Below are 14,310 nucleotides of genomic sequence, written 5' to 3' on the forward strand. Positions count from 1 at the left end.
TCACACACAGAGCAGCCGTGAGGGGGGTTTGGCGCACCTCTATCACCCACAGAGCAGGCCGATCAGGGGTTGGGGCGCCGCCACTGTCACACTCGGGGCAGGGCTGATGGAAGAGGTTATGGCTCTACCCTGTCACACACAGAGCAGGGCCCGTGGGGGGGGGGGGAGGGTTGGGGCGCCGCACCCTGTCACACACAGAGCAGGGCCGATCAGGGGGTTGGTGCGCTGCACCCTGTCAAACACAGAGCCGCAGGGCAATCAGGGGATTGGGGAGCTCCCCCCTATCAGGCACAGAGCAGGGCAGATAGGGAGGTTGTGGCCCCGCCCCCTGTCCCACACAGAGCCGCAGGGCGATCAGGGGGTTTGGGTGCTGCCCCCTGTCACGCTGATCCTGGTGCTGGGAGCCTCGCTGCTCCGCTGATCCCGGTGCCGGGAGGCATATTACCCTTTTACTATATAGGATAGAGGCCTGGTGCATGGGTGGGGGCTGACTGGTTTGCCCTGAAGGGTGTCCTGGATCAGGGTGGGGGTCCCCACTGGGGTGCCTGGCCAGTCTGGGTGAGGGGCTGAGGGCTGTTTTCAGGCTGGTGGGTTGACTGAAGCTTCCAACCGCTCCTTGTTTTCTTTTTATTTTTTTTATTCTGGGCCAGCTTTAGCTCTGAGGCCTCGCTGCTGAAAACATCGATACAATGTTGCTAAAGCCCGGCTGAATGAAAGCCGGTTTCTGGTGTTTTGTTTAGCTTCTTATTTGCAACATAGTACATAGTTGCTTAGAGTTGCAGCTGAGAGGCCAGCAAGTGAGGCGGGGAATGTTGGAGTCCGCAGTCACTGAAGCAAGCAAGCCTCATGTTCGCTTCCAGCTGCCTGGCTGCCGGCCGCCATCTTGGCTGACAGTTAATTTGCATATACTCACTGATTAGCCAATGAAAAGGGTAGCGGTCGTACGCTAATTACCATGTTTCTCTTTTATTAGTGTAGATTAAATTTTATTGGAGTGACATTGGTCAACATGAACATATAGGTTCCATGTGTGGATTTCTAAGTTACAAAATCTGTATAGAGCACCATGTGCCCACCACCGAAAGTCAAATCTTCTGTCACCTCATATTAGGACCCCTTTCTCCGCCCACCCCTCTCCCCCTGGCAACCACCACAGTGCTGTTTGTGTTCATAAGTTTCAGTTTTATATCCCACATATGAGTGAAATCATACGGTTCTTAGCGTTTTCTGTCTGACTTATTTCACTCAGCATAATGTTCTCAAGGTCCCACGCGCTGGCCTTAGACTGTCAGGATTTCTTCCCGTCTTGTGCCCGGTCCTCCTTTCATGCTCCTGTATCCGTTTTCTTTTTCAAATGACCACATACCTAATGGGGTCGAACAAGGCAGATGTATCATCTCAGAGTTGGGGAGGTAAGACTCGTGCGGTGAGTCACACTGGACGACAGTGAGGTGTTGGCAGGGCTGCGTTCCTTGCTGGAGGACATAGGGAAGGATCTGTTTTCCTGCTGTTAAAACTTAGCGGCTGTCCCACTGCCTGGCTCATGCCCTTTTCCCTCCGTCTTCAAAGCCAGCAGTGGATTGCATCCTTCGTCTACGGTTAAGGGCCCTTGTGATGACATTGGGCCCGCCCCGATAATCCATGATTACCTCCCTGATTTCAAGTCAGTGGCTTAGCAGACCTACTCCCATCTTACTCCACACCTTAATTCTCCTTTGCCGTGGCACAAATTCCAGGACTAGAACGGGACCGTTATTCCATGCAAGCTTGTCAGTCCATGAGGAGTCAATACAAATTATGTCTAATCATTTTGAAAATTGTGATTTCTTTCAACACTGCACATGAACATCCCTCTGTCTGTCTTTGAGCTTTTCACCTCCCTTCTTTGCTATGCAAGCACTTGGAAACAGCTGTTATATTTCTTTTCAGCTTGATTGCACAGTGTTCCCTATTTCACACCTTTACATTTACTTCCTAATTTTTTAAAAAAAATACATATTTTATTGATTTTTTACAGAGAGGAAGGGAGAGAGATAGAGAGTTAGAAACATCAATCAGCTGCCTCCTGCACACTCCCTACTGGGGATGTGCCCGCAACCAAGTTACATGCCCTTGACCAGAATCAAACCTGGGACCTTTCAGTCCGCAAGCCGAGGCTCTATCCACTGAGCCAAACCGGTTATGGCTACTTCCTAATTTTTAAATAAACAGGTCAGAATGAGCAAGAGACACATCAGCGTGAAGCAATCTAGCCTTTAAAGTTCTCCTCCATCAGTCCTTGCCTTTCAGACTTAGACAGCAATAGCACATTCTTCCCAGCAATAAAACGTAATTAGGCTCTATCTCTGGCATTCACAGGCCCCCTTTCCCCCGGGCTTCCTGGAGTGGTGATCTTCCCATTTGAATTGCCTCTTGAATACAAGCAGGGGGCAGCATGGGCAAGATCAGGATTTTAGTCCTTGAACCTTGAACCTAACAGCCAAGAGCAAGCTCATTTGTAAAATGAGGGAAGAGACAATAGCGACCCTGGGATTGCCATCCTCCTTAAATACGGCACCAAAGGAGGCTGCCACTACCTTGAAAACGCATGTTTCATTGGCCAAATAGCCTTGTGCTCCAAGCACAGTCCTTGTAACATTTCCTGGGCCAATTCCCCCTCTTAAAATGTTGGGTTTGTTAACTAAGATTAGGTCTTACGTTTTCTTCATCAACTAAGATAATTCATGGGTGTTCACACTCTAACAAGTGTCAGAGTCTTTTTATGAGATATGCCCTCTGCAAGGCAATTATGTAGCTCATTCTGGGAAATATACTTCTGGTTCTTGGGCTGCACTAAGAGGACCATGTAAATAATGACATTCCATCACTGCTAACCAGGTAGAGTGTCATATCTGAATTCTGCTGCCTTCATTAGGTTTGAAGTGATCAGTGAATAGCCATTAGACCAGCGGTTCTCAACCTGTGGGTCGCGACCCCTTTGGCGGTCGAACGACCCTTTCACAGGGGTCGCCTAAGACCATCCTGCATATCAGATATTTACATTACGATTCATAACAGTAGCAACATTACAGTTATGAGGTAGCAACGAAAATAATTTTGTGGTTGGGTCACAATATGAGGAACTGTATTTAAAGGGCCAGAAGGTTGAGAACCACTGCATTAGACAGATAAGCTCTGAATTTTTGTGGTTATATAGGTTCTAGACTAGAATTAGAATGCTCTCTGCAAACAGCTCTATAAAGAGTTGCTGAGGACTTGGCCCCCGTATTGGAAATGGACAGTCAGACCCAATGGTGGATCTGTGGTAAGCCTGAAGGCTAGTTATCTCTTCCTGCAAGTCTAGGCACTTAAGTGGATTAGCCCCAAGGCCAAGGTTGAACCCATAAAAAGAAGGGATTGGGTAATTGTCTTCTACTGACAACAGCAGAGCAACATAGATGCCTGCAAATAATTATGCCTATATTGCCTAGGATGCATTTCCAGTTCAAGAACCTCCTAGTGCAAATTCATCTGATCCGTGTATCCCTTGTCAGTTCACCCCCATCCTTATTGCCGCCTCCCACCTCTCCATTCATATGCATGGCTGAATATGCAAGGCTGAGGCTTATATGCTTCACAGACCTGATGGTTATTTGGGGTGCTCTTTTCTACTGGCAATAAAACTGGACCATCTACTTTGTAAGAATCGAAGCATGGTATGGGGTTAAATCATAATCTAGTTTTATTGCAAATAGATTTTCTTCAGTGTTCTTTAGTTTTGTCTATTTTGGTAGGTTTCTCTAAGGCAGTGGTTCTCAACCTTCCTAATGCCTCGACCCTTTAATACAGTTCCTCATGTTGTGGTGACCCCCAATTTCATTGTTACAAATTGAACATAATTAAAGCATAGTGTTTAATCACAAAAACAATATGTAATTATATATGTGTTTTCTGATGGTCTTAGGGGACCCCTGTGAAAGGGTCATTCGACCCCCAAAGGGGTCGCGACCACAGGTTGAGAACCACTGCTCTAAGGGAAATTGAGCAAATTGCTTTTTCAATTCCACTTCACAGATATTAGGCTGATTTTTATTCCATTACAAACTGTTTACTTCCTCCTAAACTACCCCATTCCTATCCTGTCAACTTGATTCTTTATAGATTCTTTCTTTTATCCTTTAATTTCAAACATATTATTTTTTATATTTCCTTGTCATTATATTTGGTTCTTAAAAGAGCCTTTAGGAAAATATGCATGTCTTCCCACTACCTTGAAAAATTATTTCCATTTTATTTTTTACAATGTATTCTTTACAATACATACTTTTTTGCAATTGTATTTTCTTTATTTTTCTTTTGGATATCACTTCACCTAATACTTTACTTTTTATCATTTTAAATATTTTTAATCTCATTATTTTCAAATATGTTTGAATTTTTTTAAAAAAATTGGAAGGATTGCAAATTCTCTGTATCATGGAAGATGTTATGGTCTTGATGACTTTAGGGGGAATATTTAGTATGATATTTGCTTTTAATTTCTTTTTGACTTTCTTCTTGAATTTCATTATGGTCATTAAATGGAAGATTTTAAATTTTTCTTCTGTTTATTGTAATACAGTTTTCTTTTTAAATAGTATATATTTTCTTTGCCTTTGAGGGTAATCTGCCTTTCTTTATGTTCCAGCATTTGGGGCTTCCGATAACAACTGCGCAAACTGAAGTCTGTGGATAAACGCCTGAGCGGGTCCCTCCTAGAGCTCCTCACCGCCTGTTGGGATGCTGGTAGAATCTCTGATCTTGCATGGAAGTGACCCCTGATCCACACACTCCCCAGATGAACTTCTACCACAGCACGGCAGTTGGTTCAGAGTGAGGGCTCCAGAACTTGACCCTCCGGGTTCAAGCCCTGGTTGTGTCACCTTTAAGCTGTGTGTGGAGAGTCACTTTGCCTCTCTGTGCCTTATCTTCTTCATCTGTAAAATGGGGAGAATAATAAGGTCTATCCCAAAGGTTTCCTGTGAGGATTACACTGATTAATTCTTATAAATGCTTAGAACTACCTGGAACATATAAACCATCATTAGAAGTTAGATATTATTTTCTTTCCAATATCCTATGTTCAAACTCCTTCCAATCTCTCTTCGTTCCAGCCATAATGAACAATCTGAAATTCTCTGAAATCTCACGAGAATTTTTATCTACTTGCTTTTGGATTTTGTTGCTGTTGTTTTCTCATTTAATGGTTGGCATGGAACTTTTTTGAACTTTACTTATAAAAGGTGGATAAAGAACTAATTAATCATACTTTTGATTTCATGGCACACAGCATGATTGGTTCAAACAAAGCCCTTCTCTTGTTTTGGTTATTTATTTCCTTAAATTTGCAGCTCCCACTTTATACCCAAACTCCATTTCCACTTCCCACTGCCATAGGTAACCTTTTCATTGTACTTGATAACCATCCTTTAGTTCCTGGATATTCCTGGAAAATGAATATGGCATGAAGTGCTAATTAATATAAATGATGTTGTGATATAACTCTAAACATTGTCTTACTTTTAAAAAAATGGCACTATGTTTTTTTAAAGATCTCTTTATGTTACTATGTGGATACCAACCCATTGCTTCTGAACCCCACATGCTTTATGGACTATATTGATTAAAATTTGTTTCACAGCACCATGCCACCATAGTGCACATTATGAAGAGCATCTTTGTAGAGGTCCCCTTGAGGGCTCCTGTGAAAACTTCCTGGGCACTTGTACCCCGCAGCTGAATTGACTTATGGCAGTAGTAAGGAATTGGGAATGAATCACTCATATGGTTGTGTGAGTCTATACTCCCACCAGCAGTACTTAAAGTTCCTGTGTCCCCATTAGAAAGCTGAACAGTGCAAGGTTGTGGGGAGAAAACTTGACTCTATGAAACTCTCTAATTTTTGTCAGTCCATGAGGAGTCAATACAAATTATGTCTAATCATTTTGAAAATTGTGATTTCTTTCAACACTGCACATGAACATCCCTTTGTCTGTCTTTGAGCTTTTCAGCTCCCTTCTTTGCTATGCAAGCACTTGGAAACAGATGTTATGATATTTCTTTTCAGCTTGATTGCACAATGTTCCCTATTTCACACCTTCACATTTACTTCCTAATTTTTAAATAAACAGGTCAGAATGAGCAAGAGGCACATCAGCGTGGGTCAGCAAACATGGGCCCTTCTCTGCAAGAATTTTCTTAAAAAATGGAGGATGAAGAGAGAAACCTTCTTGGTATGGTTCAGAGTCTATGTGTTTGTTCTCATATATAGAAGAGGAAAAAGTATTTGATCAGGCAGCACAAATACTGTGTCTTCATTATTTAATGTTTCAGATAGATTCTATTTCTAACAGACTGACTTTTTTTAAGTTCTGGACTTTGCTATTATTTCAAATAAGATTCCTTTAAAAATATTATTATTATATGTCTTAAGGCATTTGAAAAGTAATTCATATTTAGAAACTCCATGAAAAATAACGCCACATCTTTACACTGCAGAGATAAGAATTCTTAGCATCTAAACTCATTTGAAACTCATGAAGGCATAGGTACATAAGTTCAGGGTTAAAGTCAAAGAAACAGGCAACATTTAATCCAGAATTAATCCAGAAATCAAGATGAAGTTTTAAAAAAGCATTCAAAAGACAAAGTGTAGCACTTCCAAACAGTTGTATTATGGATACGGATGATGTCAATTGGAAAGAAATAATGGGTATATATACAACTAAGAGGGAAAGTGCATTTTGAACTTTTGCTTCTATTAGGATAGTATTTATTTTCTTCTAATTATAAGAATGATTAGATGTACTTTGTGTAGAAAATTCAGTAAATTTAGAAAAATATATTAAATACATTAAAAATCACTCATAAAATATCCATAGATTAAGGGATGATATATTAATATTTGATCTTATAGACATTGTGTGTATGTGTGTGTTCTTTCAACCAATATGTATTGAATACTTCAGTTGGCAAGAATAAGTTCTATAAAATTCCTGCATGGAGTAAGGATCATATGAACGTAAAAGTTAGATGCTACTGTTGATAGATGTTTTGCTATCATTATTTTAATTATTCATATAAGCACTGTATCTGTTCATTTATCTACCTGACTAGATAGATTAGGGTAGATATAGGCCAACACACATAGCTGAAATAAGAACATATGGTGAATATTGTCTTTTAAGGGACATGTGTTTAGAATTAAAACTAAATATTAAAGTGTGTTCTTAACACAGGACTTCACATGCATTCTGTTGCATCTCCAATTCCAGAATATTGTTGCAATGACAAAGACTTTTAAGATCTGTCTTTATGAGCAATATTTTGGAACTATTTTTTGCACATACAGGTAGCAGAAGATAAAAATATGACCTTGCTCTTGTTGATGGCTGGTTCTCTTTTTCATGCTACCTAATATTTCTTTATCATTGTCACTTGGGTTTCCACATGACTATAAATCATTAGGCCATTCATGAAGCAATCTAGCCTTTAAAACTTGCATTGAAGTATGATAAACTTAGATTCTCAATTATAATTGGAACCAGAGGCCCGGTGTACAAATTCATGCACCAGTGGGGTCCCTCGGCCTGGCCTATAGGGTCAGGCTGAAACTGGCTCTTCAACATTCCCTGGGGGGTCCTGGATTGTGAAAGGATGCAGGCCAGCCCAAGGGACCCCACCGGTGCATGATTGGGGCCAGGGAGGGATGCGGAGGTTGGCCAGCCGGGGAGGGGCTGCAGGAGGACTCCAGGGCATGTCTGGCCCATCTAGCTCAGTCCTGATCAGCCAGATCCTAGCAGCAAGCTAACCTACCAGTTGGATGGTCTGCCCCCTAGTGGTCAGTGCACGTCATAGCAACTAGTCCCCTGGTGGTCAGTGCACATCAAAGGGAGCAGTTGAGCGGCCTTAGCATATCATTAGCATATTACGCTTTGATTGGTTGAAGGGACGACCAGACACTTAGCATATTAGGCTTTTATTTTATAGGATGGATGCTACAACTCCATCTTGATAGATGAAGTGCACATTTCAAAACGGGCCTATTAGAGGACAAGAAATTTGGGAGAGTTCAAGACTGGGAGAGAGGAAAAATGGAATCTGAGCTACATAAAAATTTAAGTGTTTAAATTTGTTTGGGAATGATTTATCTGTGGTTGAACAGCTACTGATTTGCTCCATCTTCTCTTGTTGCTGTGCAGGAATGGTTTTTCTCATTTCTCCTGGTGTTATTTGCATACCTGTTTTCTTCCACTATACATTACACTGATAACTTTCCTCAAGTGCCTGCAATATATCTGGGGCGTGTAGATCATTTTAATGATTCTAATTATGTTATTGCATTTGCACCCGAATCCAAAACTACCCAGGAGATCATGAGCAAAGTAGCATCAGCCCCATTTATGAAAGGTACGTGCTTCAGAAATTCACGGTAAATTTCTTGTTGGCAAAATACACAAATTCATTTTAAATTCTTTTGATAAACTGTGTTAAATGTTTAAGTTTCTAGATTTAATTCACGACATTAATGCATATTCCTTTCTGATATCAAGGAGATTTTCTTACTGTATTTACTACTCTCCTATATTAGGAAATTTTATGTTAAGTGGCTTTTCCTTTTTATAGTCCATTTTAAAATGAGGTAATCCAAGGGTTATTCAAATGTATGTTTGTGAGAAGATTCCCTAAAGATTGATCAATGGTGACAGCATGGTTTTTTAATCTCTTGAAATGCATAAAAATTGAGAGAGAAATTAGACAGCAAAACCAAGAAAGCATGGACAGTGTTCACAACAAAATAGGTGAAAACGTGTTTCCTTGGGCCTCCAGATATAAGTGAAGGGGGAAGAAGCCCTAACAGCCACAAGGCTTGCTGTAGGGTATCTAATGGGCCCAAGAAGATAATGAGAGCCCCTTAAGAAAGAGCCAGTAACCACTGCAAAGAGAGGGCCAATTTGAGAATGATTAAAACCATTTTTAGTAATTAGGTTGGTGCTGTAGTTTTAGAATGCTATTCTGAGGCTGTTATATATGTCATGTAGGATATACCAAATAAGTAATTATGGAATAGTCTAATTCTCTCACCCCTGAGTCCTTGAAACATAGGAGTCTTGGTACGGGAAGAAAGGAGATGCAGAGATCTGGGACAAGAAAGTTATAGGGGGAGGACTCTTGACCTTCCAGAAAGTTAGGAAACCTTTGAGAGCAAATAGATTATGTCAGAAAAACTCAGCAGTCAACTTCAAGAGACCCCCTCCTGAGTCAAAGCTGGCATATGTTAAGCTTCAACAAGAATAGCGCAATGATTTGAAACTCATCCAATGTATATTTAAATGCATGCTTTCATCGTGATGTAAAAAGAAAAAAAAAATGTTTGCCCTTGGAAGATGATAGGAAATCAGTTGTTAGGAACATTTGTAAATAAAGGGGAAATGCCAGCATTTATCCTATTGAACTGTACAATTGGCTAATCAAACAGATGCTGAAAAGTACTGTTTTATAAACATGTTCTAGTAAATGAAAAACAAAGGATGGAAATAGAACATCATCATTTCGAAATTTCTAGTGGATCTGGCACTGAGTGTCAATGGCTGCTCATATCACAAAAAGCAAGACACTCAGCAATTATGACACTAATGAAAGAATACACCATTATCTGTAGCCTGGCCCAAAGTATTGGACCTGGGTGTAATTAAATATCTGGTCCAGTTGCCAGATGGCAGGAAGCACAGAGGCCAGTAGAACATGTTGAATTATAATAGGCGTTTGCATTCAACAGATTCCAGACAGTGGGTTAAATGGCCTGGGTTTGGTCCGTAAAAGGCACTCATTTACATTACATATTTTAGAATAAACAAAGTCTCTTGGAAAAACACTCCCCAAATTGAACAATTTTATGCTGTCTTTGAAGTTTAGCCGTATTGACACCATTGTCAAATAGAGGTATACAGGGTGGGATGAAAATAGGTTACAGTTGTTTGTATGGAAAATAATACAATCATTAATAATCAATAATACAAGAATAAACTGTGTTTCGTGTACTCACAACTGTAAACCTACTTTTGCCTGGCCCCGTATATTATAATTATAGAACATATTTATAATTGTAATATATATTTCAACTTTAGACAGGTCTGTATGCACATCAGTTTAAATGTATACATTGGTATTTCTTTAAAGTATTGGTTAAAGGGTGTCCCCCAAAAAGTATACACACTTTGAATGATTATTAATTCCAATAAGTTAAATCTGAAAAGAAAAAACATCAATTGAGCTATCAGCTATAAAGTGTGTAAAGGCGCAATCTGTGATAGAAGCGATTGCCACACAGCACTTCTGAGTTTATCTAGAGCGTTGGAACCCGCCCCCACCTCCCCCCACCCCCACACACACACCAAGTGTGAATCTCTCATTTAGCGAGGAGATGATGTGAATGTAAGACCTTCACCATGATTGTATGTGATGTGCTGTCTTTGGACCACATAGAGATCTTCCTTACCTTTTCCCCTCTTTCACCCGCAGGAAGGACAATCACGGGGTGGCCTGATGAGGAAAGCATGAATGCATTGGATTTAAACTATTCTATAGATGCAGTGAGAGTCATCTTTGATGATAACTTCTCATATCATTTAAAGTTTGTCTGGGGAGGTAGAATCCCCAGGAGGAAGGAATACAGAGACCATTTAGGTAACTTTCCCATTAGAAAAATACTTTTTTGGGTTTTTTTTTTTTTTTTTTGCTGTTGTCATTAGTCAAAAGGAAGCATATGTGAGAGCAAAAGTATCACAACATATCCAGACTTTTAATTTCTGAACATAATGAGATTCATTCCTGTTAAAAAAAAAAGCATGTGTTCGTAAGTATATTGTCTTATTAAGAAATTATATTTGCTGTTTCAATTATGCGCTGCTTAATGAGAGGGATGCTTTCTGAGAAGTGCATCATGAGGTGATTTCATTGTCGTGCAAACATCACAGAGTGCACTCACGCAAACCTAAATGGTACAGCCTACTCCATGCCTAGGCTGTTTGCATATGGTATAGACTACGACCTCTCACCTGTACAGCATGTTACTGTGCAAAACAACATGAGATTAAATCAAGCACAAGAGAAAATGATGCCATCCAGAGATGCGGTAAACATGAGATATTCTAGGAGCTGCTGTTGGCATAGCCTGGCATACTGCTTTACAGCCAACTTTTTTTTATGTAAGTAGAGTACACTCTAAAATAACGATAAAACCTATAGTTAGTAAAAACATAAAGCAGTAACATGGTCCTTTATTGCCATTATCAAGTATTATGGGCTGTACATAGTTGCAGTAGGTTTATTTACAACAGCATCACCACAAACACTTGAGAAAAGCATAATGTCATAATGGCTACGATGTCTCTAGGCCAGCGATTTTAAGCCTTTTCATCTTATGGTAGACATAAACTACTAAAATTCTGAAGCACACCAAAAAATACATTTTTTTATGCTGAACTCACAAAAAATAGGTATAATTTGGATTCACTCACACTGGGCAGCTATTGTTGTGTTGGCATTATCATTTTTTCATTTGACAATCTAAGGCAGTGGTTCTCAACCTTCCTAATGCCGTGACCCTTTAATACAGTTCCTCATGTTGTGGTGACCCCCAATTTCATTGTTACAAATTGAACATAATGAAAGCATAGTGATTAATCACAAAAACAATGTGTAATTATATATGTGTTTTCCGATGGTCTTAGGCGACCCCTGTGAAAGGGTCGTTTGACCCCCAAAGGGGTCGCGACCCACAGGTTGAGAACCGCTGATCTAAGGGAAAAGAGGTCAGTACCCTGACTAAGTAGTCAGGAATTTTTCAACTTCATTATATGTGTTCCATTGTTTACCCAATATAGTAATATGGCACATGACTGCATTCCTGTGTTAGTCCTAAATAAAATTGCAAGAAAAGGCTCTTGCTCAATGATTACCAAACTTTTAAAAAATTTAGTGCTTTTTTGGCACAAGCCACAGAATAGTCTTGGCTCAACAAAGCTCAACAAAATATTCTTGGGTAATGGAGAGAATTATAAGATTGAGTGAAAAATTGTTGAGAACTGATGTTCACATGAACAAAGCATATTCTCTGGGTGTACCCTGCAAACCTTACTTGCAAAAAACCCTACCATACGCTATATTATTGTGAACTTGGAGTGCATTTTGGAATATTTGAAGTCTTCATTTTTCCTATCACCAAGATTGCCCCATCCCATCATAACTGTTTATGTTGCGTTCTTCTTTTCCTAAAGCTCATTGTCAAACATCAAATGAAAAAGTCGCCTGTGAAGGTTCACTGTTCTGGAAAAAAGGCTTTATAGCTTTTCAAGCTGCCATTAATGCCGCTATCATAGAAGTGAGTATTAAGTTAAAGAAATAGATGGGAGTGTAAGTTAAATTTTGTTGGATGGTTATCTTATGGATTATCCTATCTTATTTAATTGATTTATTCACTTCATTTATTGGGCACAATGTACTGGACAAGTACTGTGCAGTCATGGGCCACTGTGCACTATGATATTAGGATAGTTGTGTCACTAGACAATGGGACCACTGTTGTATATACAGTCTGTCATTAACCAACATGTATTTTTGTGGTGCAAGACTGTATATAAACCACTACACTAAGCCCTGAGGATCAGGAAATAAGTAGAACACAGTTACTTTTCTTCAGGGATACTGAATAGTAGGGGGAGAGAAATAGATATATGGTTCATGATAAGAGTTTAGATTCTGTCATGAGATTATAAATGGTGTACTAGGCAAACAATGAAACAAGATACTCTGCAATATCAGAGAGAACCTACTAATTGAAATGACATTTCAGCTGAGAGGTTGAGATTGAGTAGAATTTTGTCTAGTGAAGATGGTAGAAAGATGTTCTAAGGAATCGAGACAAAAACTGGAGGGTGGCAGGAACTACCTGGGGACAGATCGTGATAGGCATATGCATTTAAAAGTGGAATGCACATATTTCTTATCATTGAGAGGAAATGCATGAGGTTATAATCAGCTTCATATAACAATGTGTTCATTGATATCTTTCTTTAGATCACAACAAATCACTCGGTGATGGAAGAGCTCATGTCAGTCACTGGTTTAAATATGAAGATATTACCCTTTGTTGCCCAAGCAGGGGTTGGGACCGATATTTTCATTTTCTTCTGCATTATTTCTTTTTCTACATTCATCTACTATGTATCAGTCAACGTTGCCAAAGAAAGACAATACATTAAGTCATTGATGACCATGATGGGACTTCGAGAGTTAGCATTCTGGTAATTACATGGCTACAGTCTGTCACATAGCATACATAAGCAGAGTGAGTTATTTGGACTCCCTAGGCCTATAAAGTATCATATTTAAACTTGATGGCTTCCATAAGGTAGTGTACGATAAATAAGTGAAGTAGATGGACTTATAGGCTTGGTAAATGATACTTCACTGAATTAAAGAAAGTCTAATTCTATAGCTTGCTGAAACCCAAATCACTAGCCAATACAAATGATGACTCTTGATCACTAGTTACCATATATGGGGTGGATGTGTGTGTGTGTGTGTGTGTATACACACACATACTGGTATATATATATACCTATACTTACATATATACTTATATATACTTATATATATACTTATATATATATATATATACTTATAATATATATATATACTTATAATATGGTAATATGCAAATTGGTCAGGATGCCGTCATGTAATGACCGATCAACAGGAGGGCGGGGCAGCGAGCTACAAGTGGCAGAGAGCTACAGGAGGGCGGGCAGTGAGCTATGTGCGGTGGAGAGCTACGAGCAGCGGTGGGAGGGGCGGCCAGCTGAGGCAAGCGGCAGCAAGCTACTCGCACACAGATTCATGCGCAGGGCCACTAGTAATGCTGGGGTCCAACCCCAACGGGTCCAGGGATCCCCCAAGGTGTGGACGGAGTCGGCGAAGAAGGAATGACATGGAGGCAGCGTTCAGTTGATCAGCATGGTTGGGTTCTCCCTCCAGGATCTCCAGCGAAGTTCTGATTAGGAACTCCAACCAAGTTCTGGTGCCATGCTCTCTCACTAGGTTCTCCAGCCAGGGTTTCCAAATTCTCCAGCCAGGTTCGGTCGCCAGGTTCTTTAGCCAGGTTCTATCCAGGTTCTTTTGCCATTCTCTGTCTAGGTTCTCCAGTGAAGTTCTGTAGCCAGGTTCTGTCCAGGATCTTTTGCCATGTTCTCTGGCTAGGTTCTGGTTAGGATCTGATGAGGGTCTGGTTAG

At 40.1% G+C, this 14,310-nt stretch overlaps 1 protein-coding gene across 6 annotated transcripts in view; it reads left to right on the top strand.

Moving 5' to 3' along the window:
• The window catches only part of ABCA9 (ATP binding cassette subfamily A member 9), a 112,367-nt gene that overhangs the window by 1,328 nt on the left and 96,729 nt on the right, over positions 1–14,310 (top strand). For 5 of the 6 annotated variants that reach the window (XR_002830771.1, XM_023759039.1, XM_023759037.1 and 2 more), the window contains exons 2-7: positions 4,667–4,764; positions 6,150–6,251; positions 8,220–8,427; positions 10,540–10,704; positions 12,297–12,400; positions 13,096–13,322. Coding sequence is in view for 5 of the 6 variants with exons in the window: in XM_023759039.1 (XP_023614807.1) it covers positions 4,759–4,764; positions 6,150–6,251; positions 8,220–8,427; positions 10,540–10,704; positions 12,297–12,400; positions 13,096–13,322 (812 nt within the window). In the remaining variant the exon portion in view is untranslated. Of the gene's footprint in view, positions 1–4,666; positions 4,852–6,149; positions 6,252–8,219; positions 8,428–10,539; positions 10,705–12,296; positions 12,401–13,095; positions 13,323–14,310 lie in introns of all 6 variants that reach the window. The other variant, XM_023759038.1, reaches the window with a different exon arrangement.

The sequence above is a fragment of the Myotis lucifugus genome, unplaced genomic scaffold, assembly GCF_000147115.1.
Source record: "Myotis lucifugus unplaced genomic scaffold, Myoluc2.0 scaffold_146, whole genome shotgun sequence".
NCBI classification, from domain to species: domain Eukaryota; kingdom Metazoa; phylum Chordata; class Mammalia; order Chiroptera; family Vespertilionidae; genus Myotis; species Myotis lucifugus.